General features: G+C 41.5%; 1 protein-coding gene across 2 annotated transcripts; it reads right to left on the bottom strand.

Moving 5' to 3' along the window:
• cratb (carnitine O-acetyltransferase b) lies at positions 1 to 22,350 on the bottom strand. Of its 2 annotated transcripts, XM_038972023.1 has the most exons (15): positions 21,860 to 22,350; positions 13,686 to 13,916; positions 13,327 to 13,445; positions 11,538 to 11,591; positions 11,084 to 11,237; positions 9,452 to 9,626; positions 8,847 to 8,937; positions 8,569 to 8,656; positions 8,260 to 8,360; positions 6,742 to 6,861; positions 4,809 to 4,931; positions 4,052 to 4,187; positions 3,474 to 3,536; positions 3,246 to 3,383; positions 1 to 826 (listed from the first exon to the last, which is right to left on the bottom strand). In XM_038972023.1, exons 1-15 carry the CDS (start codon positions 21,908 to 21,910, stop codon positions 623 to 625), a joined length of 1,848 nt encoding a protein of 615 aa, XP_038827951.1. In that variant the 5' UTR covers positions 21,911 to 22,350; the 3' UTR covers positions 1 to 622. The 2 variants fall into 2 exon arrangements, with proteins under 2 accessions (XP_038827951.1, XP_038827953.1); XM_038972025.1 differs by lacking the exons at positions 13,327 to 13,445; positions 13,686 to 13,916; positions 21,860 to 22,350 and adding an exon at positions 12,011 to 12,056.
• Positions 22,351 to 24,174: the final 1,824 nt, after the last annotated feature.

Below are 24,174 nucleotides of genomic sequence, written 5' to 3'. Positions count from 1 at the left end.
TGATGTGCATCCAGGGGGAGCTCAACAGTACTCAGAGTTCCAGCTTTATGCAGATATAGGCATGGTTTGTTAACATGGTCTTTTTTCAGGAATCTGCCCACAAAATGAGAAAGTAATAGACAGATTGGACGGTTGACAGACATTCCCATTGGACTGCCAAAGCATTGCAGCAAACAAGATGCCAAATTGCATACAAAACACAGATGGTATTAGATAACATACAGTGAAATCTATTTCGTCGCCGGTCAATAAAGCATTACAAACCTCTAGCCAGACAAACCTAGCTTATTAAGTAGTCTGCTATGGCCTTAAAAAGTAGGAACACAAAACAGTTCTAGCAATAGTATTCAATTGCCCTTAAGTACAAACAGTAACATAAACCTAGCAGCAAATCAAGCTAATGCTAGCACATACATCAAAGGCCAAATATTCCTTTTTAATCAAAGCATTAGCACCTCAGATGGTTTTCATTTAAGTCCTGGATTATATTCATTAGGGCACACAACTTAAAAAGTATTGAAGAAACATGAGCGTTTCTTATTGGACAAGAGCTGGTTTTGTCAGTTTTCTTATATTTGTTGCCTGATGAATACACACTCCTGTTGTGTCAGATAGCACAGCACTATACAGTAGGCTGCAGTAGCTCCTGTAGCTGGCAGAGGGTGCTGTGCAGTGTGGCAGCCAGTGTCTCAGCCTGGGTTTCCTCACAGCAGTTGAAGGCTGTTACGGAGAAGTGGACATGGTCCGACTGGGGGTTGTAGCACACAGCGTATCCGTCGGGAACGAGAGGTCCGAAACACATTACACTGTCCGTGTTTGCAGGCACCTAGTGTAAGTGGGTTAATATAGTTGAGAAGTTGGGGAGAAGAGAAGGAAGACAGGGTATAAAGTTACTTTGACATACGTGGCAAAAATAATTGCATTTTTTACAGATCAAACGATTTACTTTAAATTGGTTTGCACAATAGTTCCCTAAATGTGTGTCTTGCAAACATTTCTGAACATGGTACCCACAAGACGATAGGTGTTGTTAACCAATAAAAAAAAATGTAATTGCCAAACATCAGGTAAAAGCCGTTATATAAATATATATATATAAATAAAAGACACATACTTGCAGATCTGCAACTTGTTTAGCAACTTTATAACTTAGCCCTATTCCAGTACTGTGGACACTATTCTGGTAAAAGGGCTCAATCACAAAGCTTTACACGGTAGTGAGCTTTACACCACTCCAGCCGACGCTTGGCATTGCGCATGGTGATCTCGTGCTTGTGTGTAGCTGCTCGGAAATGAAACCCATTTCATGAAGCTCTGTAGTGAGTGTTGCAACTGAGGACCAACTAATTGTACGCGCTGTGCGCTTTAGCACTCGGCAGTCCCGTTCTGTAAGCTTGTGTGGCCTACCACTTCGCGGCTGAGCCGTTGTTGCTCCTAGACGTTTCCAGCTCAAAATAACAGCACTTTCAGTTGACCAGGCCAGCTCTAGCGGGGCAGAAATATGACAAACTGACTTGTTGGAAAGGTGGCATCCTATGATGGTGCCACGTTGAACGTCACTGAGCTCTTCAACAGTAAGGCTATTCTACTGCCAACGTTTGTCTATGGAGATTGCATGGCGTTGTGCTCAATTTTACACACCTGTCAACAACGGGTGTGGCTGAAATAGCCGAATCCACTAATTTGAATGGGCGTTCACATACTTGTGTATAGTACCAGTCAAGGGGTTCTTTATTTTTGCTATTTTCTACAGAATAAGAATTAGAATAATAGTGAAGACATCACAACTATGAAATAATACATATGGAATCATGTAGACACCAAAAATCATAGCATTCAACAAATCAAAATATGTTCTATATTTGAGATTCTTCAAAGTAGCCACCCTTTGCCTTGATGACAGCTTTTCACACTCTTGGCATTCTAGGTGTCCAAACTTTGGACTGGTATTGTTTATATTTATATTTATATATATATTTATTTTTTTCAAGCAAACATTGTGCTGGCCATTTGTTTGAGGCCAGGACTGCTTGGCCCTCTTCCAGGGGACCCTTATTCATGCGGCTCTCTGCACTGGCCGTGACCTAGTTCACCAGCAAACAAAGATATTTATCAACATCTTCAATGTCTGGGTTCGGGAGCTGAGGGGGAGGGCATGTGCTGGGAGCGAAACTCCAGATGGGATGGAACGGCCACGCTTGAGTCCAATTCAAACATTGCTGACGTAGGAGATGATTATGTGTTAAAATAAACATCTCACTTTTAAAAGTTCATATTCTGTTAACTCAAACCCAAATAATGCTGTTGACTCATCCTATACTCAAACTTGTATCTCAAACAGACGCTTGCTCTTTCTTCATAGATGATGTCATGCTCCTGAGGAGAATGAGCTGGCCAATCAGCAGTCTACTTGCGTTAATATTTTTAATTTAGAGACATACGCCCACACCATTCTGGGGGAACGGGCATGGGTCTCCGGGAGGGAGGGGTTGGCTCCTTCGCTATGGAGGCCGGTAGCCTAGTGGTTAGAGCGTTGGGCCAGTAACCAAAAAGTTTCTGGATCGAATCCCCGAGCTGACAAGGTAAAAATCTGTCGTTCTGCCCCTGAGCAAGGCAGTTAATCCACTGTTCCCCCCCGGCGCTGAAGACGTGGATGTCGATTAAGGCAGCACGCCACACCTCTCTGATTCAGAGGAGTTGGGTTAAATGCGGAAGACACATTTCAGTTGTACAACTAACTAGGTATCCCCCTTTCCCAATGATTGTTTATGTCAGTATGAAAGAAGTCCTATTTGAGAATTTATGTTACACCTCCACCTTTCCTCCCCCCACCTGAAGAATGAAATTGTTATGTCATATCATTAATATGTGAAAACCAATAAAAATATTTAACTTAAAAAACAATTCTCACTCAGCTGATACCCAATACAGAATGAATATGCATAGCCCATTGATGAATAGGCGAGCCCATTCATTCGAATTAATTTATTACATGAATGACTTGAATACTATGACAAATCCCTGATGTAAACAGGATTATCTGGCTAGATCGATGGCACTGTGTTGACTTTGATAAGCTACAAGTGCGCACAAAAATACCATACTAAACTACATGTAAATAGAGAGGGACACAGACCCAATATAATCTTGCATTACTCGACACTCACCTTTAGATTACATAATTATATCCTGTCATTGGAATGAATGTTGCAATCTTGTCAACTTCCACTGGAGTTGTACTTTACCTGTCCTGTTCTCAGTTTCCAGTGGGTGGCCAGCCCATAAGCAGTGTCCATGAACAGTCTGGGCACGCTCAGTCCCTCCTCGATGGCCTGAAGCTTCAAGCCCAGCAGGTGGCGGTCGATGGATTGTCCTTTGAGCGCCTAATTTAGAAAAGGTCAGATGTAATTAGATGACAGAAAAGTGAAACAAACTACTGAGACGATGGCAGCAGAAGCATTGGGTGTAGTCACCTGATCAGTTAGAGTGACGTATGTCTCTATGGCCTCTCTGAGTAATTCCAGCTTTGCCTCTCTCTGCAACACACAAATAGAGCGTCAAGACGCATCAACAATGTCAATTAATAGAAATCCCCTGTAAAGCTGCCATGTATTGTTGGCTTTGTTAATAACTGCTGTGATTCCCCTGTAATCAACATTGTTCAAAATATTCTTCAAATTAGCCAAAAAGACAAATAACTCAAATGCTGTCAATGAGATCTCTGGAATATTTTTAGCCTTACAAGATTATAGATAAGCATGTCTTAGTTACCTTGCTTTGAAGTAGCCTAACTTAGTCATTTGATCCCTAATTCATTGAATGAGGGAATTCTTTTATAAAGAAAGTATTTGGTTGTAATTATGTTGCAATATATATAGGCTACTAAGTTTATATAGGCTACTAAGTGTGGCCAACCATCCTCCAGGAAAGCCTTAAAAGGGTTAAAGGTTGTATTTTGAGACAGGCTTGAATATGCAAAGAAGCCAACAGGCAGAGGGTAGCCTACACTTTGGTAATAATAATTCATTTTATTTAGTAAAGTGCTTCTCACCGAGATAGAGGGGTCATCAAAGGTAAGCACAAACTTGAGCATTTGATTGGTGGGAGAGCGGATGTAGTCTGTGCGCCCCCCTCGAAACATCCTCTGGGAGGCAATGTCACAGGAGGCACAAACCTCATTGTGAACTCTGATGGAGAGAAGGAGAAAAGGGAGAGCAGGGGTGTGTTCAGTTTGCTTTAACGTTTGCTGTGGTGCGTGACGTTTTGAACTGAACGACACGTTTCCCCAAAATGGTGCACCGTTCATCAATAACCTTTAAAGTATGCTTGCTCCCGTTTGGTGGGTGCGGTCTTATCAACATGGGTGTGACCATTGAAATAGCAAAACTCGTGCAGCACACCATATGTATGCTAACTGCCCTCTGGGCCACCATAATCACAATGTTTTTTTCAACTGGTCATTCAGTACAGTACTATTTCAGTTGAATATCCTCATTGCAAACAGTTCTGTTGTACTGAACGCAACCCAAGTATTGAATTTGGACACAGTGATTGTTGTTAATCACAACTCATTTACAAAATTGAAAATGCAGATATTCCACAGTCAGAACTTTGGCTGCCAAGAACATTTATCGTCTCATTTATTAACCACGAGAATTTAATGCCTCGTGTGAAAATGTACTAGCATGTCTATGAAAATCAGTACCACAGTTTGAAAACATGAACTGCACACATCATTTCCTTATTATTGCATACGGTATCCTAGTTTGAGGCCGAATGCCCTTTGTAAGTGATTCCTATGAGCTCACTTGTAGTAGGCCAGCTGCAGTGCCACCTGGATGAAGGAGTTGGGACTCAGGTTGTGCTGTTTGGGCAACTCCTTCCCAAACCTCTGGAAGTTGAAGCAGCGGATATCCAGGTCATTGATCAATCTGGGGGGGGGGAGACAAATTCATACTCCATTAATAAAGCATCAGAGTAGGAGTGCTGATCTAGGATCAGTTTTTGCCGTGTAGATTACAATGAATGGAACTGATCAGCTCTCTTGCTCAGACAATTTATGAATACGGGCCCAGGTTAGTTGTTGAATTCAAATTATAAAGATTACTCTTCACTCCATTGGGATAGAAATGTATCGACAGTTGTCAGTTTAGCCACAGGATGGCAGCACATGTGCTGAACCCAGGAAAACACAGCCAGCTCAGATCACAAACAATTACTTAAAATAGAATGAGTAGGTCAGGAGGCACTAAAGCCTTCTTACGCTGCTGACCGTGTTTTGTCATGGTTACAGCAACACTTAGGGCAGCTAATCGTGTTTACACTCCATTTGCTTTGGTCCATGTCACTTTCATTTCAGCTGAGTCGTGTTGAAGTTCATAGCAAAGCAAACATTGACTACACAGGGGCCGCTTCTTATCATTGTAGTACTGTATCACCAACTACACTTATGCACTCAGTGTTAGTACTGTAGTCGGAGGTGTTGAACCAGTCAGTATGCGCACCATATTAAAATCCTTAAGTCTATTGAAGCACCTGTGCGTCAATCTAATGAACATAAAAAAATCTGCGGTGGAAAGTGACAGAGCTACAGAGCCGTTAGTCAGACCAGAAGACATCCCAAAAATCGGTCTTTACGAAAACAGTTTGGCCTACTAACTAATATGTCAAATAAAAGCAATGCTTTTTACCCATTTTTCTCCCCAATTTCATGATAGCCAATTGTTAGTTAGTCTTATTCCATCGCTGCAACTCCCGTACGGACTTGGGAGAAGCGAAGGTCGAGAGCAATGCATCTTCCAAAACACGACCCTGCCAAGCCGCACTGCTTCTTGACACACTGCTCGCTTAACCCGGAAGCCAACTGCACCAATGTGTCGGAGGAAACAGCATACAACTGGTGACCGAAGTCAGTATGCATGCGCCCGGCCTGCCACAAAGAGTCTCTAGAGTCCAAAGGGACAAGAACAAACCCTCCCATAACCCTGACGACGCTGGGCCAATTGTGCGCCACCTCATGCGTCTCCTGGTGGTGGCCGGCTGCGACACAGCCTGGAATCGAACCTGGGTTTGTAGTGACACCGTAGACCGCTGCGCCACTTGGGGGCCTCGTGTGTTCTCTTTGACTCCTTCCGCATATTTGCAATCAAATGCCAGAATTTTCTCCATCTACTTAACTCTGCTTCCACCGGACAGGCTACTGATTTCAAAACTCGGTCCTCCAGAAAGTGTAGAGCATTAGCAAAACTTTTGCAGTTCTTCATGATATCTTTCAAAAAACCAGCATTAGAAAGGATTACCTACACATACTGAGCAGCTCATGTTATAGACAAAAGCGTGCTACATGGCAGACCAATCCGAATTCATATCACTGCATGTCCAGCCCATCCGTTATCTCAGCCAATCATTGCTAGCGGGAAGGTTCCTGACTTTTTCCGTGGCTACACCAACTAGGCTTGTAATTTCCCAATTGTATTTGTATTTACAGATGGCAAACAAGTTTGTTATTAAAAAGGCACATGAAAGTTCACACGTTCCAGAAGGCATTTCTGCCAAAAAATGCATTTAGATTAAAAAATAATAATTTACGTTCAAATGCCTCTCCTGTGTAGTGACGCACGACATATGCCTAGTTTCCTGAAACGAGTCACATATTTAGATCAAATAAAGACTATGATATATAATAACACAGGAGTAATGAAACAATGCATGATAATAAATGCTAAGGGCATGCAAACTCACATATCAAGGTTTTGCTTGGCATGCTCGATATCTCTCTTAATCTCACGGTCAATGTTGAAGTAAAGCTTCTTGGGCATCTGAAGTGGGATCAAAGGGGTTTTCTTTGGGTCCGGTTTCTTACTGCAGAGAGAGGAACGATGGGAAATGTTAATTGGCATTGTGTGTTTTTTAATCAACTGACTCATTGTTTTTCTTCCGATAAAACTCAACTACAAGTATTTTGAAATGATGAGAAACTGAGATGAATACCGTATACACACAGTATGTAATTGAGCAGAGAAACTGAGATGAATACCGTATACACACAGTATGTAATTGAGCAGAGAAACTGAGATGAATACCGTATACACACAGTATGTAATTGAGCAGAGAAACTGAGAGGAACACCGTATACACACAGTATGTAATTGAGCAGAGAAACTGAGAGGAATACCGTATACACACAGTATGTAATTGAGCAGAGAAACTGAGAGGAATACCGTATACACACAGTATGTAATTGAGCAGAGAAACTGAGATGAATACCGTATACACACAGTATGTAATTGAGCAGAGAAACTGAGATGAATACCGTATACACACAGTATGTAATTGAGCAGAGAAACTGAGATGAATACCGTATACACACAGTATGTAATTGAGCAGAGAAACTGAGATGAATACCGTATACACACAGTATGTAATTGAGCAGAGAAACTGAGATGAATACCGTATACACACAGTATGTAATTGAGCAGAGAAACTGAGATGAATACCGTATACACACAGTATGTAATTGAGCAGAGAAACTGAGATGAATACCGTATACACACAGTATGTAATTGAGCAGAGAAACTGAGATGAATACCGTATACACAGAGTATGTAATTGAGCAGAGAAACTGAGATGAATACCGTATACACAGAGTATGTAATTGAGCAGAGAAACTGAGATGAATACCGTATACACACAGTATGTAATTGAGCAGAGAAACTGAGATGAATACCGTATACACACAGTATGTAATTGAGCAGAGAAACTGAGATGAATACCGTATACACACAGTATGTAATTGAGCAGAGAAACTGAGATGAATACCGTATACACACAGTATGTAATTGAGCAGAGAAACTGAGATGAATACCGTATACACACAGTATGTAATTGAGCAGAGAAACTGAGATGAATACCGTATACACACAGTATGTAATTGAGCAGAGAAACTGAGATGAATACCGTATACACACAGTATGTAATTGAGCAGAGAAACTGAGATGAATACCGTATACACACAGTATGTAATTGAGCAGAGAAACTGAGATGAATACCGTATACACAGAGTATGTAATTGAGCAGAGAAACTGAGATGAATACCGTATACACAGAGTATGCAATTGAGCAGAGAAACTGAGATGAATACCGTATACACACAGTATGTAATTGAGCAGAGAAACTGAGATGAATACCGTATACACACAGTATGTAATTGAGTAAGTAATGCAGCAAAAGTAGACAAGACCCTCCCCTGTCTCATCTCACCAGTATTGTAGAATGTGATCCAGAAGAGTAGCTATTGGTGGACCTTCAGCCGTGGCCTGCTCATACAGAAGCCCCCATGAGCCATCCTCACCCACCACAAACTACCAGAGGAGGAGGAATAGTGGAAGAGAAAGGTAACTAATTAGTTTAACCAACAATTGTTGCTCAGTCCATGATCATTTATGTTAATTGTTTATTTTATTTCAGTGTTATACAGCATTTGGTGCCCAGCCCATATGGACTTACAATACACAAGTATGTGATCTATGATTGGTTGGGTCATTTGGATAATTCTACTGCTCCACTCACCTGCAGTGTTTTGTCAAACCAACGATTGCCGCTGTTCGAGTGTGTCCCGCCCCCATGCAGGATTTGAGCTGCCATGCGACTGGAGTACCTGTCAGTCAAAGTAACACAGAACTTCATGACTAATTAAATCTAATAATCCAAAAAACACATCTGTAATCAATGAAGTCCCTGGTGTGTCAAACATAACTGAGCAAAATGTATTCATACTGTACAGCAACTTGCATTCAAGTTGAAAAATAGTAACATACAGGATGAGAAAAGAATATTGTGGCTCATACTTTTCATCTGAGACCCTCATGACTGGAGAGTCCAGACACAAGGTGAAAAGACCCTTCTCAATCGCTCGCACTGACTCCTTGTTCAATTTATCTGGGTAAGTAAAAGAGAGAGAGCATGAAAAAAAAGGTGAAGAGACAAAGCAAATAAACGGCACAGATCCACACAGACCTACTGCAGCTCTGATCAGTTACGCCCACCGGTCTGTGTAGATTAATAAGGACTGAGTAGTGCGCAATACAATCCTACTCCGAAGCGTTCTGCATCCAGCAAAATATCTTGCATAGTTTGCTTTGTTTCAGTATGTTGCATTGAAAGTGACTAATATTGCATTGATTCGCTCACAATTGCCACAGTAAAGGGAAACATTGATAGTGTTAACAGGGAAAACTCTAGAAAGTTGAGTGAAGTTCAATCTCGTGCGCCTCTATGTGGGCCGATATTTCATCTGTGCGGCAGTCTCTGGGTTACTGCACGCCTGTGCGGACATTACTAGCAACATGTATTTGAAAACAGTGTGGTCCTCTGCGTCACACAGCCTGGACGTCCCATACTATGGGTATGTTTATGGGTATGTATAGTATAATGCTGTGTCTATCATGTCTACCTTTGAGCAGGCGGCTGTAGGCCTGGCCCCAGGTCTGGCGATGCTCGCTGGTCAGGATGCCCATTGGCTCCTTGTCCGTCTTCCAGGACTCAGCCCTGATTCGCAGAAGCTGGGCGTGGATCTGGCTCTCGGTCATCCGAGAGCCATCACTGTTGTATACGTCCATCTGAAAGAACTAGGTGGGACAGAAAAGAGAATTGAAAATGTAAGTGTGATGTGGAAAAGCTAATCCATGCTTTTGTCACTTCAAGGTTAGATTACTGCAATGCCCTACTTTCAAGCTACCCGGATATGGCACTAGGCCTAAATAAACTTCAGTTAGTGCAGAATACAGCTGCTTGAATCTTGACTAGAACCAAATAATTCCATCACATTATTCCTCTGGCTCGTGCGGTGGGGAGATCTTCATGGACTATATTCTGCCTTTGTTTTCAGGGTAGTAAGTGAGTGGTCTGTTGATATTCCTTAAATGGTGTGGGGGCTGTGCTTTGGCAAAGTGGGTGGGGTGATATGTTGCCAGGTTTGCCCCATCCAGGGGTAACCTCGGACAGGGCCTCCCGACATCCCCAGCTTTGCTTCAAAGTAGCCGAGACAAAATCTGACCATAGAAACGTGGAGTCAATTATTTTATAGACTTCCACATGCCATTTAAACCAGTTGCCCATTTCTGTCATGTTCTATTGATTTTCAAATCAACTTTCTTTCATTGTCCAGTGGCCAAAGGCACAATAGTCATATTAGCAAACCATGCTAGTTGTTGCATCTTTAGATCTCCCTTTCTAAATGTCTAATGGATATTTTCATCTATGTGACATGAAATCTGCTTGCATACGCAGTGCGCTTTTGACAGTGTTTTCCAGCTAATTGCATTATGAAACAAACATTTGAGCATAGCTACGCTTACGTGAATAATAGGTGATCAACATTCAAATGTCCAACGCCACATCTTCCCAACGAAAACCCTATCTTAGGCATCCTCTCACTAACTCCCCTCCCGGAGGACCTGAGCCCTACGACCGTACCTCAGGACTACCTAGCTTAATGATTCATAGGTGTCCCTGTCCCAATTATTATATATTTTTAGTTTGGACTTAGGCGGCCCGAAAAAACCCGTAAGGCTTTTTCTATGCAGAAAAAGCTCTGCCCTCTATTGCCACCATGAATATTATTTGACCTTGCTGGTCATCTATGAACGTTTCAATGTCTTGAATTACTTTTAAACGTTAACGTACTCTTAAATCTACACCCAGCACAGCCAGAAGAGGACAGGCCACCCACCGCTCTGAGCCCGGTTCCTCTTTAGGTTTCTTCCTAGGTTCCTGACTTCTAGGGAGTTTTTCCTAGCCATTTTGCTTGTGAGTCTGCATTGCTTGCTCTAAGGGGTTTGAGGCTGGGTATCTGTAAAGCACTTTGACAACTGCTGTTGTAAAAAGGGCTTTATAAAATACATTTGATTGGGTATCATTAATGTTGGGTATCATTGCCATGTTTATTAGTCTGTAATATGGGATTAATTGGAGTTGACCCCTTAGCTCTGTGTAGCCGCTCTCATCTTGAAAAAATAATAATACGTTAAATCCTCTTCTGACCACAGCCATATAGTCAGTGATGCTTACTGTGGGTCAAGCTCACCTGGTAGTTCCTCACCACTGTGATGTGGCGGGCACGGCTGTGATGGGTGATGGTGTCGTGTTTGCGGCCTGGGATCCGACAGGATGAGAAGAGGAGGGGAAAGAGCTCCATACAGAGTGGCTGGCCCCGCATGTACTCCACTGGCAGACGGCCACTGAGATACACACAGAGAGAGAGAGCGAGAGAAAGCATGCAGATACAGTTACTGACAGTATGCCGTAATAAATTTAGACTGGGTATATAAACCAAAGCATACAGGCCAACACAGAGGTAAAAGGTTAAAGCCCTAAAATAGCTGTGAGAGAGTGTCTGCAACCTAGGATACAAATATTAAAATGGTTCACCATTTGGTGAAACATGACTTGGAAAAACTGGTCAGTACTATGTAGCTAATATTAATGCTTCAGGTCTAAGACGGCGTGTATGTACAGTACAATCTTGAAATGGCACTTACTTGTCTACTACATTTTTGAAATCGAGTGCAGCAGCAATCAGCTTGGATGCAAACCTGGGTCGACACAAAAGATGTTAGAGAATGGCCCAGCCAGAGTACTGTTTGTTCAATGCAAATCAAACTTCACCTTGCAACATACAACTTGTGCATTATCATAAAATGGGGTGGAACTGTTCAAAGTTCCTCACATTTCCTACAGCTATAGATAGGATAAAGATGTATGAAATAACATTCGGAAAGTATTCCGACCCCTTGACTTTTCCCACATTTTGTTACGTTACAGCCTTATTCGAAAATGGATTCAATAGTTTATTTTCCCTTTATCAATCTACACACAATATCCCTTAGTGACAATGCAAAAACAGGTTTTTAGACATTTTTGCAAATTTATATTTACTCAATACTTTGTTGAAGCACCTTTGGCAGTGATTACAGCCTTGAGTCTTGGGTATGACGCTAAAAGCATGGCACACCTGTATTTGGGGAGGATCTCCCATTCTTCTCTGCAGATCCTTTCAAGCTCGGTCAGGTTGGATGGGAAGTGTTGCTGCACAGCTATTTTCAGGTTTCTCCAGAGATGTTCGATCAGGTTCAAGTCCGGGCTCTAGATAGGCCACTCAAGGACATTCAGAGACTTTTTCTGAAGCCACTCCTGCGTTGTCTTGGCTGTGTGTTTAGTGTCGTTGTCCTGTTGGAAGGTGAACCTTTGCCCCAGTCTGAGATCCTGAGCGCTCTGGAGCAGGTTTTCATCAAGGATCTCACTGTACTTTGCTCTGTTCATCTTTCCCTCGATCCTGCCAGTTCTCCAAGTCCCAGCCACTGAAAAACATCCCCACAGCATGATGCTACCACCACCATGCTTAATCGTATGGATGGTGCCAGGTTTCCTCCAGACATTACGCTTGGCATTCAGGCCAAAGAGTTTAATCTTGGATTCATCAGACAAGAGAATCCTGTTTCATGGTCTGAGAGTCCTTTAGGTGCCTTTTGGCAAACTCCAAGCGGGCTGTCATGTGCCTTTTACTGAGGAGTGGCTTACGTCTAGCCACTCTAGCATAAAGGCCTGATTAGTGGATTGCTGCAGAGATGGTTGTCCTTCTGGAAGGTTCTCCCATCTCCACAGAGGAACTCTGGAGCTCTGTCAGAGTGACCATCGGGTTCTTGGTCACCTCCTTGATCAAGGCCCTTCTCCTCTGATTGCTCAGTTTGGCTGGGTGGCCAGCTCTAGGGAGTCTTGGTGGTTCCAAACTTCTTCCATTTAAGAATGATGGAGGCCACTGTGTTCTTGGGAACCTTCAATGCTGCAGAAATGTTTTGGTACCCTTTCCCAGATCTGTGCCTCGACACAATCCTGTCTCGGAGCTCTACGGACAGTTTCTTCGACCTCATGGCTTACTTTTTGCCCTGACATGCACGGGCAACTCTGGGACCTTATATAGACAGATGTGCGCCTTTCCAAATCATGTCCAATCAATTGAATTTACCACAGGTGGACTCCAATCAACAGGGTGCACCTGAGCTCAATTTCGAGTCTCATAGCAAAGGGTCTGAAAACATATGTAAATACAATCTGTTTTTTTTTGTCAGTAGTTGGACCGACTAAGTTGTTCTCACTCTGTACTCAGCAAATCCACAGGTACAAATGCTGAGTGAGTGTACAACATCATCCAACCAGATCATGTCAACACTGGTGACTGTGTACATTCAGCAAACCAGCCTGCTCCTCTTTAGTATCTCACAGGCACATAGTGCATACAGCTATGCCCGTATGTTGCTGGCTGGCACTCACACAAGCTGGCCCCTCCAGTCTGAGAAGTCCCGCTTGGGCAGGGAGATGGCCGGGTTAGAATGCACGGGCAGGGGCTGTCTGCTCTCCAGGTACGCCCACTGCACCCACCAGTCGGATATCTACAGTAGAGGACAGGGGAAAGGACAACAGCAAAACAACTATCAATCATGCAGTACAGTCCAGAAAGGAGGGCAGCTGTGGAAAGACACTGAGCCATCAGAGTGAAACTCAAATTAGCACCATGCATTGTGTGTACTATAAAGTGTCATCCAAAATCCAGCACCCCACTGATATTTTCTTATCTCAGTCTATTTACGTCGGTTACAAATTGTGCATAATTTCCCACATTGTTTGCATACCCAATTGTTTGAGTGTCTAGCTCGTCTCTCCAGTCCCTCTTGAAGTTGCGGACCGAGTCCCCCCTCTCCGCAAAACTTTTGGATATTCTTGCGGGTGTGGACCAGCTCTTCTTCAGGTATCAGGGGCTCCAGGGCTCGTAGGTACCCCTGCAGAGTCTGGGCCAGCGGGGGTACCGGCTGGGCGGGCACGGAGGAGGAGAAGCATCTCTCCTGGCTGGATCCAGACACAACCTACATGTATGTCCAGATAAACAATGTTGAGTCTAGTCAGTATAAGTAATGAGATGAGTTGATATTTGAACAAAAATAAAGTTTGAACATTTGTTATTTGGGTCACCCAGGGCTATTTCGGGGTCACCCACCTAGGGAGCGTAGCATCTGAAATACTCCATTTGATACGTTGTGTACGTTACCCTACGTTGTCAATGTTGCCACGCGGTGCATTCTGGGTACACTCCTACAAGGAGTCAAATTGGGCGCTAGCTAAAAAACCCAACATTAGCATGAATTACGTGAACAAGAAGCACATCACAAATCTTTTCCGAGATGTGAGATAATAAACTTGTTCTCTGTAATATCGTATATCTTCCGTCCTTTCGAGGGAAATAGGCAGGTTTCTCGACTAATGCTGCATTCACAACATCTCGTATGCTGGTATTTACCAAATTACGACTGGGAAATATTCACTTGAACGCCCCTCCAACTAATTGCTAGAGGGAAACTCGTCCATCATCCCAGTACTCCAAGGTATATCAAGCCTTTTGTTTATATACTCCATTAGTAGCTTGTTTAACTACTGTGGTAGTCTGTCAGGTACTCAGCAGGAAGGTCTGATTTCACTATTATTAAAACAAGACCTCGATGGCAAAAAAATGGAGGCCTCTTTCACTTCAATGTTGTGATCCAAAAATACTAGCAAAATGCATAGCACTCCGAATTAAAAAAGTTTTTTACCAGGTATTGTTCATCCTGATCAGACAGGTTTTTAACATGGACGATACATTGGAGATAATATACGACTACTAGAAATACTAGAAAATTAAACATCTAAGAAGCCAAGCCTGGTATTCACAGCAGATTTTGAAAAGGCCTTGGATAAAGTAAGACTGGATTTCATATATAAATGCCTGGATTTTTTCAATTTCGGTTAGTCTCTTTTTCAGTGGGTAAAAGTAAAGTATTGAAACCCCAGGTGTAAATAGTAAATACTTCAAAGAGTTTTGAACTGTCAAGAGGCGATAAACATGGGTGTCCGATGTCACCATATCTATTCTTTATGGCCATCAAAATGCGAGATATTGAAATCAGATCAAATAAAAGAGGATTAGAATTCAAGGTTTAAAAACAAAGGCGTCCATGTATACCGATGACTCAAGCTTTACATTAAGTCTGCAAGCTAGATCCCTGTAATGTCTCAAGGAAGCTCTAGATAACTTTTCTGGCTTCGCTGGAGTAAAACCTAATTACGATAAGTATCGGATCTTTAAAAAAACGACTTTTACATTACCCTGCAGTTTACCTATAAAATGGGCTGACGGTGAAGTAGACATACTTCGTATCCTTAACATATACAGTTGAAGTCGAAAGTTTACATACACTTAGGTTGAAGTCATTAAAACTCATTTTTCAACCACTCCATAAATTACTTGTTAACAAACTATAGTTTTGGTAAGTCGGTCAGGAAATCTACTTTGAGCATGACAAGAAATTTTTCCAACAATTGTTTACAGACAGATTATTTTACTTTTAATTCACTGTATCACAATTATAGTGGGTCAGAAGTTTACATACACTAAGTTGACTGTGCCTTTAAACAACTTGGAAAATTCCAGAAAATGATGTCATGGCTTTAGAAGCTTCTGATAGGCTAATTGACATCATTTGAGTCAATTAGAGGTGTACCAGTGGCTGTATTTCAAGGCCTACCTTCAAACTCAGTGCCTCTTTGCTTGACATCATGGGAAAATCAACAGAAATCAGCCAAGACCTCAGGGAAAAAAAGTGTAGACCTCCACAAGTCTGGTTCATCCTTGAGAGCAATTTCCAAACGGCTGAAGGTACCACATTCATCTGTACAAACAATAGTACGCAAGTATAAAACCATGGGACAACGCAGCAGTCATACCTCTCAGGAAGGAGATGCGTTCTGTCTCCTAGAGATGAATGTACTATGGTGCGAAAAGTGCAAATCAATCCCAGAACAGCAGCAAAGAACCTTGTGAAGATGCTGGAGAAAACAGGTACAGAAGTATCTATATCCACAGTAAAACGAGTCCTATATCGACATAACCTGAAAGACCGCTCGGCAAGGAAGAAGCCACTGCTCCAAAACCACTATAAAAAAGCCAGACTATGGTTTGCAACTGCACATGGGGACAAAATTCATACTTTTTGGAGAAATGTCCTCTGGTCTGATGGAACAAAAATAGAACTGTTTGGCCATAATGACCATCGTTATGTTTGGAGGAAAAAGGGGGACGCTTGCAAGCCGAAGAACACCAACCCAACCGTGAAGCATGAGGGTGGCAGCATCATGTTGTGGGGGTGCTTTGCTGCAGGATGGATTGGTGTACTTCACAAAATAGACAGCATCATGAGGAAGGGAAATTGTGTGGATATATTGAAGCAACATCTCAAGACATCAGTCAGGAAGTTAAAGCTTGGTCGCAAATGGGTCTTCCAAATGGACAATGACCCCAAGCATAGTTCTAAAGTTGTGGCAAAATGGCTTAAGGACAACAAAGTCAAGGTATTGGAGTGGCCATCACAAGGCCCTGACCTCAATCCTATAGAAAATGTGTGGGCAGAACTGAAAAAGTGTGTGTGAGCAAGGAGGCCTACACACCTGACGCAGTTACACAAGCTCTGTCAGGAGGAATGGGCCAAAATTCACTCAACTTATTGTGGGAAGCTTGTGGAAGGCTACCCGAAACTAGAGGTCGATCGATTATGATTTTTCAACGCCGATACCGATTATTGGAGGACCAAAAAAAGCCGATACAGGTTAATCAGACGATTTTTATATATATATATATATATATGAAATAATGACAATTACAACAATACTGAATGAACACTTATTTTAACTTAATATAATACATCAATAAAATCAATTTAGTCTCAAATAATTAAACATGTTCAACTTGGTTTAAATAATGCAAAAACAAAGTGTTGGAGAAGAAAGTAAAAGTGCAATACGTGCCATGTAAAAAAGCTAATGTTTAAGTTCCTTGCTCAGAACATGAGAACATATGAAAGCTGGTGGTTCCTTTTAACATGAGTCTTCAATATTCCCAGGTAAGAAGTTTTAGGTTGTAGTTATTATAGGACAATTTCTCTCTATACCATTTGTATTTCATATACCTTTGACTATTGGATGTTCTAATAGGTACTTTAGTATTGCCAGCCTAATCTCGGGAGTTGATAGGCTTGAAGTCATAAACAGTGCAATGCTTGAAGCATTGCGAAGAGCTGCTGGCAAACGCGGGAAAGTGCTGTTTGAATGAATGCTTACGAGCCTGCTGGTGCCCACCATCGCTCAGTCAGACTGCTCTATCAAATCATAGACTTAATTATAATATAATAACACACAGAAATACGAGCCTTAGGTCATTAATATGGTCAAATCCGGAAACTATCATTTCGAAAACAAAACGTTTATTCTTTCAGTGAAATACGGAACCGTTGTGTATTTTATCGAACGGGTGGCATCCATAAGTCTAAATATTTCTGTTACATTGCACAACCTTCAATGGCGAAGTGAGCTGTGATTCAATGATAAATTAACAGGCACCGCATCGATTATATGCAACGCAGGACAAGCTAGATAAACTAGTAATATCATCAACCATGTGTAGTTAACTAGTGATTATGTTAAGATTGATAGTTTTTTTATAAGATACGTTTAATGCTAGCTAGCACCTTACCTTGGCTCCTTGCTGCACTCGCATAACAGGTAGTCAACCTGCCACGCAGTCTCCTCGGAGTGCAATGTAATCGGCCATGATCGGTGTCCAAAAATGCTGATTATCGATTGTTATGAAAACTTGAAAATCGGCCCTAATTAAAATCGGACATTCCGATTAATCTGTCGACCTCTACTCGAAACATTTGACCCAAGCTAAACAATTTAAAGGCAATGCTACCAAATACTCATTGAGTGTATGTAAACTTCTGACCCACTGGGAATGTGATGAAAGAAATAAAAGCTGAAAAAAATGATTCTCTACTATTATTCTGACATTCCACATTCTTAAAATAAAGTGGTGATCCTAACTGACCTAAGACAGGAAATGTTTACTAGGATTAAATGTCAGGAATTGTGAAAAACTGAGTTTAAATGTATTTGGCTAAGGTGTATGTAAACTTCTGACTTCAACTGTACATATATACACAAAATGAGCTCTCCACAATGAATTTCAATAGAAAACTAGTAAACATAGACAAGATCCTACAGCCATGGAGAGGTAAATACCTGTCTATTTATGGGAAATTACACCGATTAACTCCTTAGTCATATCTCAGTTTACCCACTTATGGCGCTAGCTACTCCTGACAATTCGTTTTTTCAAATCATGAGCAAAAAATATTTAACTTTATCTGGGATGCTAAACCAGACAAGATAAAGCGTGTCTATCTATATAATGAATATGAACTGGGTGGGTTGAGATGATTAAATATAAAAGCACTAAACCCCTCTCTAAAAGCTTCACTTATACAAAAGTTTTACTTGAATCCAAAATGGTTCTCAAGTAGATTACTAAGAAACGCCCATCCTTTGTTTAAAAATGGCCTTTTGCCGATTGCCATGTCTCATTTTCGATTAATTGAAAATGATATACTTTGAAAAAAAAAACTCTTTTTTTTTTTTAAACAAGCGTTGCAGAGCTGGTTTCAATTTCATCCGCCAGAAAAAACAGAACAAATATCACAACAAATATTATGGTTGAACTCAAATGTGTTGATTGATAAATTACTTGTACTTATGGAAAATGTTTGTAAAGGGTATTTTGTTTTTAAATGATATTGTAAATTGAAACGGTAGAGTTGTGTCTTTCATGGAGCTATCGGAACTGTATGGGAAGGTCTGCTCAATCCAAGATTACAACCAATGGATTACACAGCATTACCCCAAAACAATGGAGGCAGCGGGAGGAGGTAGGGAACTGGTTTGTCTGCCCAATAAAGGATCAAAACTGTCTGAGGAACAAAAATAACATAAATAGGAAAGTATACCAGTTTCATTTGAGGACCAGGATGTTGACCGTTGTGCCATACAGATTGCAAAACAGCTGGGAAGATATTTATGATGTACCGATTCCATGGCACAGGGTGTATGAGTAAAACGCTGCAAGATTCAAGACTTGGTGCTTTTCAGCTAAAATCATTGTACAGAATTCTTGCCACCAACAAATTGTTGATAATTGGGGCATACAACCATCGCAGCTCTGCAGATTTTGTTGTGAGGATACAGAATCAATAGACCATTTGTTCTGGTATTGCCCTCAAGTAGGGTTAGCATAACGGTAATATTAAATTGACCCTAGAAATAGAATTGTTGGGAGATCTGGAGAGACCTGGTCAGTCAAATAATTACTAATACTCTTAGTAAAAGTATCTTCAACTCGCAGTCTGCGGATTCCATTTGAAAGACCCTAACAATCAATTTGAATCTATCAATTCTCCATTCCATATATCACCAGTAGTACATTTACCATTAATTCCTATGGTCTAATCTACAATGTTTGTTTGGTTATGGTAATGTCTGTTAAAGCATTCAAAATATTATTATTCCAGTCTTTTATCGTTCTCATTGTAGGAGTAGACACGTTGTTTGCAGAGCGCACAACCTATGCTACACTTGTGAGAACCAAGTTTGTTTATTTCATTATATTTACAAGTTTTGTCAATTTAGTCATTGTCTTTTGTTTGGAGCGCTCCTGTCATTGTCTTTCCAGCGCTCTCCCCTTAGATAACCACTCAGCGTGAAAGGGAAAAAAGTTATACTCTGAGCCAGTAGAAACGCCATAAAAAAATTGGCCTACCGGATTACTTCTTATCCCTTGAGCAAATAGCCTACAGCTGTGTCTGTCCCGAGCTCACTGGCACAGGAAAATCTGTGGGCCCAGAATATTTTATACAATGCTGCAAGTTTGGTAGCACCAGCTTCTGGCCAGACCCAAGTTAATAGTTTATACATTGTTTCAAGTTCATTGCAGACAGGGTTAAGTAGCCAATGTGATTTATCAGGATATTTTCTACCTGCAGGTTGCAGTGTTTTTATTTGTTTGCTTTATAGGCAATTTTTACATTGTTGGCAATAGAAGTTAAACCTAAAATGTATCCTTTTCATTTGGATATAATTTTGATTAACCACAAGACAATGATTGAGATGACAATATGAATAAATGAAATTAAACTGTTCCATGAAAATGTGCAAATGGAAACCATAAATGGCACGCAGATCGGTAGAAATGGCCAAATAAATTGGCATTCCCCATTAGAAAGTTTGCCGACGCCTACCAGCAACTTCAGGAGAGTAACGTTAAGGTTCTCTCTGGCTCCTTCGAGTAATTTGTGTCTTTCATCAAACAGTTGATTTTATTAAAACACATAGGGTGTTTATATATGGAAAAATATATTTTTTATAAATTTGAACAATCGATTGGTCAAAAGACGATTTTTGGTCGACCAAGATTTTGTCGGGGACAGCCCTACTCTTATTATTGATATTGATTATTGTACTGCAATGTTGAGGGAGCTAGCATGCAAGAATTTCACTGCACCTTCCTTTTATACCTGCTGTAAACTGTATGTGCCAAATACATTTGATTTGAAAACACAGAAATCCTACTCATTACTTTACATGCTTATTAACCTATGTCAGCCAGAACGAGGCACTTGACTCACGCCCAGAAGGCAGCTTGGTTCCAAAACAAATGCAATCATTTTTTACCCAGTGCAAAGTCCACCCATTTGGGTCACCTGGACAGTTCAATGGAATCTCCTCATTGATTTTCCCCATCTCCTCATTTCTTAAAGTAATTGAGTGTCCAGTCAGTGAAAATAATATTCTGTTTTAACTCCTACCCAAATATTGTTATTGATTCATCCTAAACTCGTATCAGTGGCCAAAGCATAAATTGGAGAGAAGTGGAAAAAATATATAAAAAAGAAACACTTTTTAAAAAAACACCTCAAATGCTTGCTACACCAATGAACTATCATGGTCCAAACACACCAAGACAGTCATGAAGAGGGCATGACAACACCTTTTCCCCCTCTGGAGACTGAAAAGATTTGGCATGGGTCCCCAGATCCTCAAAGGGTTATACAGCTGCACCATCGAGAGCATCCTGACCGGTTGCATCCCCGCCTGGTATGGCAACTGCTCAGCATCTGACCGTAAGGCACTACAGAGGGTAATGCGTACGGTCCAGTACGCACTACCAACATGTGCAAATTACCTAGAATAACCTGTACTCCCGCACATTGACTTGGTACCGGTACCCCCTGTATATAGCCTAGTTATAGTTACTTCAGTTTATTTTGTGAATATTTTCTTAACTCTTTCTTGAACAGCATTGTTGGTTAAGGGCTTAAGGGCTTGTAAGAAAGCATTTCACAGTTAGGTCTACACCTGTTGTATTCAGCACATGTGACAAAAAGTTTGGTTTGAAATACCAGTTGGAAGCATTCACATGCTTTGAACTAGTTGAGAAACTAAAAGTACAGCCATCATGTTTGTAAACAAATTAATTAACAAATTGTTGCATTTAACTGCAGAAAAGTAATTTCCTTAGTAAATGACGTCTGGTCAGCATATGGGAGAAGAGCGTTCATGCGGTTTTTTCGTAGACGTATGTGGTAAATACCACCTTCCCACTTGGTTATGAACACAGCATAAATACATTTTTCTGGGAAGGAAAACTCATTTTGTAATTAATTATAGGTCATTTTCCATAGACATCTGGACAGTTTAAAGTATTTCTGGTAGGATGCAGGAAAATAAGGGCGTTAGAGTGATGTGCCAATCAAAACATGACCAGCCAGAACATACCTAAATAGGAAGTTTGTAAGTATGTATGGGGGAGGTTCCCCATACCAAAACAACTTCCAAATGCAACAGTATTACAATTTAAAAGGGTTAACTATTCAGATAGCTTACGACTCACCCTAGACAGCCAAACTCTGCATGTTCTCGCAGTTATTTTTCTCAAAATCATCTCAACTCACGAGCCACTCCTTTACCGGATCAAAGGCGCGAACTTTCTTGAACAAGTGACCGAGAAAGTGTTTTGGAAAAAATAGCTAGCTAGTTTACACTTTTCCTAAGTAGATAACCTGCTAAAATGTAGCCACCTAGCTAACTTGCTAACGACAAATGTCAGGTGCGTTTTCTTCGAGTCCTTGCATTAATTTTGGGGTGTCAAAGACTTTGTTATTGTCCAACTGGTAAAAAGTTATCGTTCCAGGTTTGGAAACTTTGACGGGCTTTGACATGGCAGAAAATGGCAAACGCCAGTCGCACACTCTGCCAACTACAGAGCATTGGTGAGCAATCTTCGGACTTTCGCAAAGAGTTCAGATTAATTTCTGTAGCAAAAGCAACAGCTAAATCGACACGTGTCCAATGTTTCCGTAAACCAAACCCAAAGAGCTCCTACAGAACAATGAGACAGAAATTTCAGCGGATGTATAAATGTGAAGCATCCGCTTGGCGTTTCCACTCAATACCAAATATGGTAGAAAGAAGATGGAACAAGATGGATTTTGGCCGACATTCTGCAAATGTTGTAATCGATTAAACATTTCAATACAGTTCTGTTCCCAAAACTAAAATATGCTATGAAAAGAGTGGACTACGATTTGTAGACTTCACCCTTTGCAAAATTATTTTTAAATCGCGTTGTTGCACAAAGGTGAATTCAGTTATTGCACTTCAGGGTAGGCGTTCCCTAACGGACATATGCAGATGTGTGCTAGAACACGGCAATAGGATCTCGCTACCTCGTGCTTTGCTCTGCCCACCTCCTTGCTTGTTTTGCCCGCTATGACTCATTTGTTCCCATTGGAAACGACAGGCTGTGGTCTATCTTGCTTTACTTACAACATCTTTGAAGCTCCTCACAGGTCTTACTGCTTCTTCTTCTTCACGTTTTACTGCTTCTTCTTCTTCTGTGGATTTTATATGGCGGTTGGCAACCAACTTTAAGGTGCATTACCGCCTCCAACTGGATTGTAGTGTGGCTCAGAGAAGGTTCTTCTTATTCGGTGGCGTTATAGGGATAACTACACTCAACTATGGTGTATTGACCCCCCCAACTGGATAGGGTGACACCTATGACTTTTAACATTAATAGTAAGCTTATCCTGGCGTGACGTTTTGATAACCGTGTCAATCTCTTTAGGACAAGGTGACTTTTATCAATATATTTGCCTGTATTTACCCCCAAAAATGAAACGCTAACTGCTACTATGGCTATCATAAAGAAATACAAATACCACAATGAACTACAAATGCACGACTCCAACACCATCATTAATTTACCGATGACACATCAGTGGTAGTCCTGATCACCAACAACGACAAGACAGCATATAGGGAGGAGGTCAAAGACCTGGCCGTGTGGTGCCAAGACAACAACCTCTCCCTCAATGTGATCAGACTAAGGAGATGATTGTGGACTACAGGAAAAGGAGGACCGAGCCTTCCCCCATTCTCATCGACAGGGCTGTAGTGGAGCAGGTTGAGAACTTCAAGTTCCTTGGTGTCCACATTACCAACAATCTAACATGGTCCAAGCACATCAAGACAGTCGTGAAGAGGGCACAACAAAACCTATTCCCCCTCAGGAGACTGAAAAGATTTGGCATGGGTCATCACTGGGGCCAAGCTTCCTGCCATCCAGGACCTCTATACCAGGCGGTGTCAGAGGAAGGCCCTAAAAATTGTCAGACTCCAGCCACCCTAGTCATAGACTGTTCTCTCTGCTACCGCATGGCTAGCGGTACCGGAGCGCCAAGTCTAGGTCCAAGAGGCTTCTAAACAGCTTCTACCCCCAAGCCATAACGACAGTTTCCTCCTCTCATTTGTTGACTTCTGTAACCGTAAAAGCCTTGGTTTCATGCATGTTAACATTAGAAGCCTCCTCCCTAAGTTTGTTTTATTCACTGCTTTAACACACTCTGCCAACCCGGATGTCCTAGCCGTGTCTGAATCCTGGCTTAGGAAGACCACCAAAAACCCTGAAATATCCTTCCCTAACTATAACATTTTCTGACAAGATAGAACTGCCAAAGGGGGCGGAGTTGCAATATACTGCAGAGAGAGCCTGCAGAGTTCTGTCTTACTATCCAGGTCTGTACCCAAACAATTCTAGCTTCTGCTTTTAAAAATCCACCTTTCCAGAAACACCGTTGTCGCTTGCTATAGACCATCCTCTGCCCCCAGCTGTGCCCTGGACACCACATGTGAATTGATTGCCCC

Source organism: Salvelinus namaycush, chromosome 32 (assembly GCF_016432855.1).
Source record: "Salvelinus namaycush isolate Seneca chromosome 32, SaNama_1.0, whole genome shotgun sequence".
In the NCBI taxonomy this organism is placed as follows: domain Eukaryota; kingdom Metazoa; phylum Chordata; class Actinopteri; order Salmoniformes; family Salmonidae; genus Salvelinus; species Salvelinus namaycush.
Note: the sequence above shows the minus strand (reverse complement) of the source record. Positions and strands in the feature narration are given on the sequence as shown.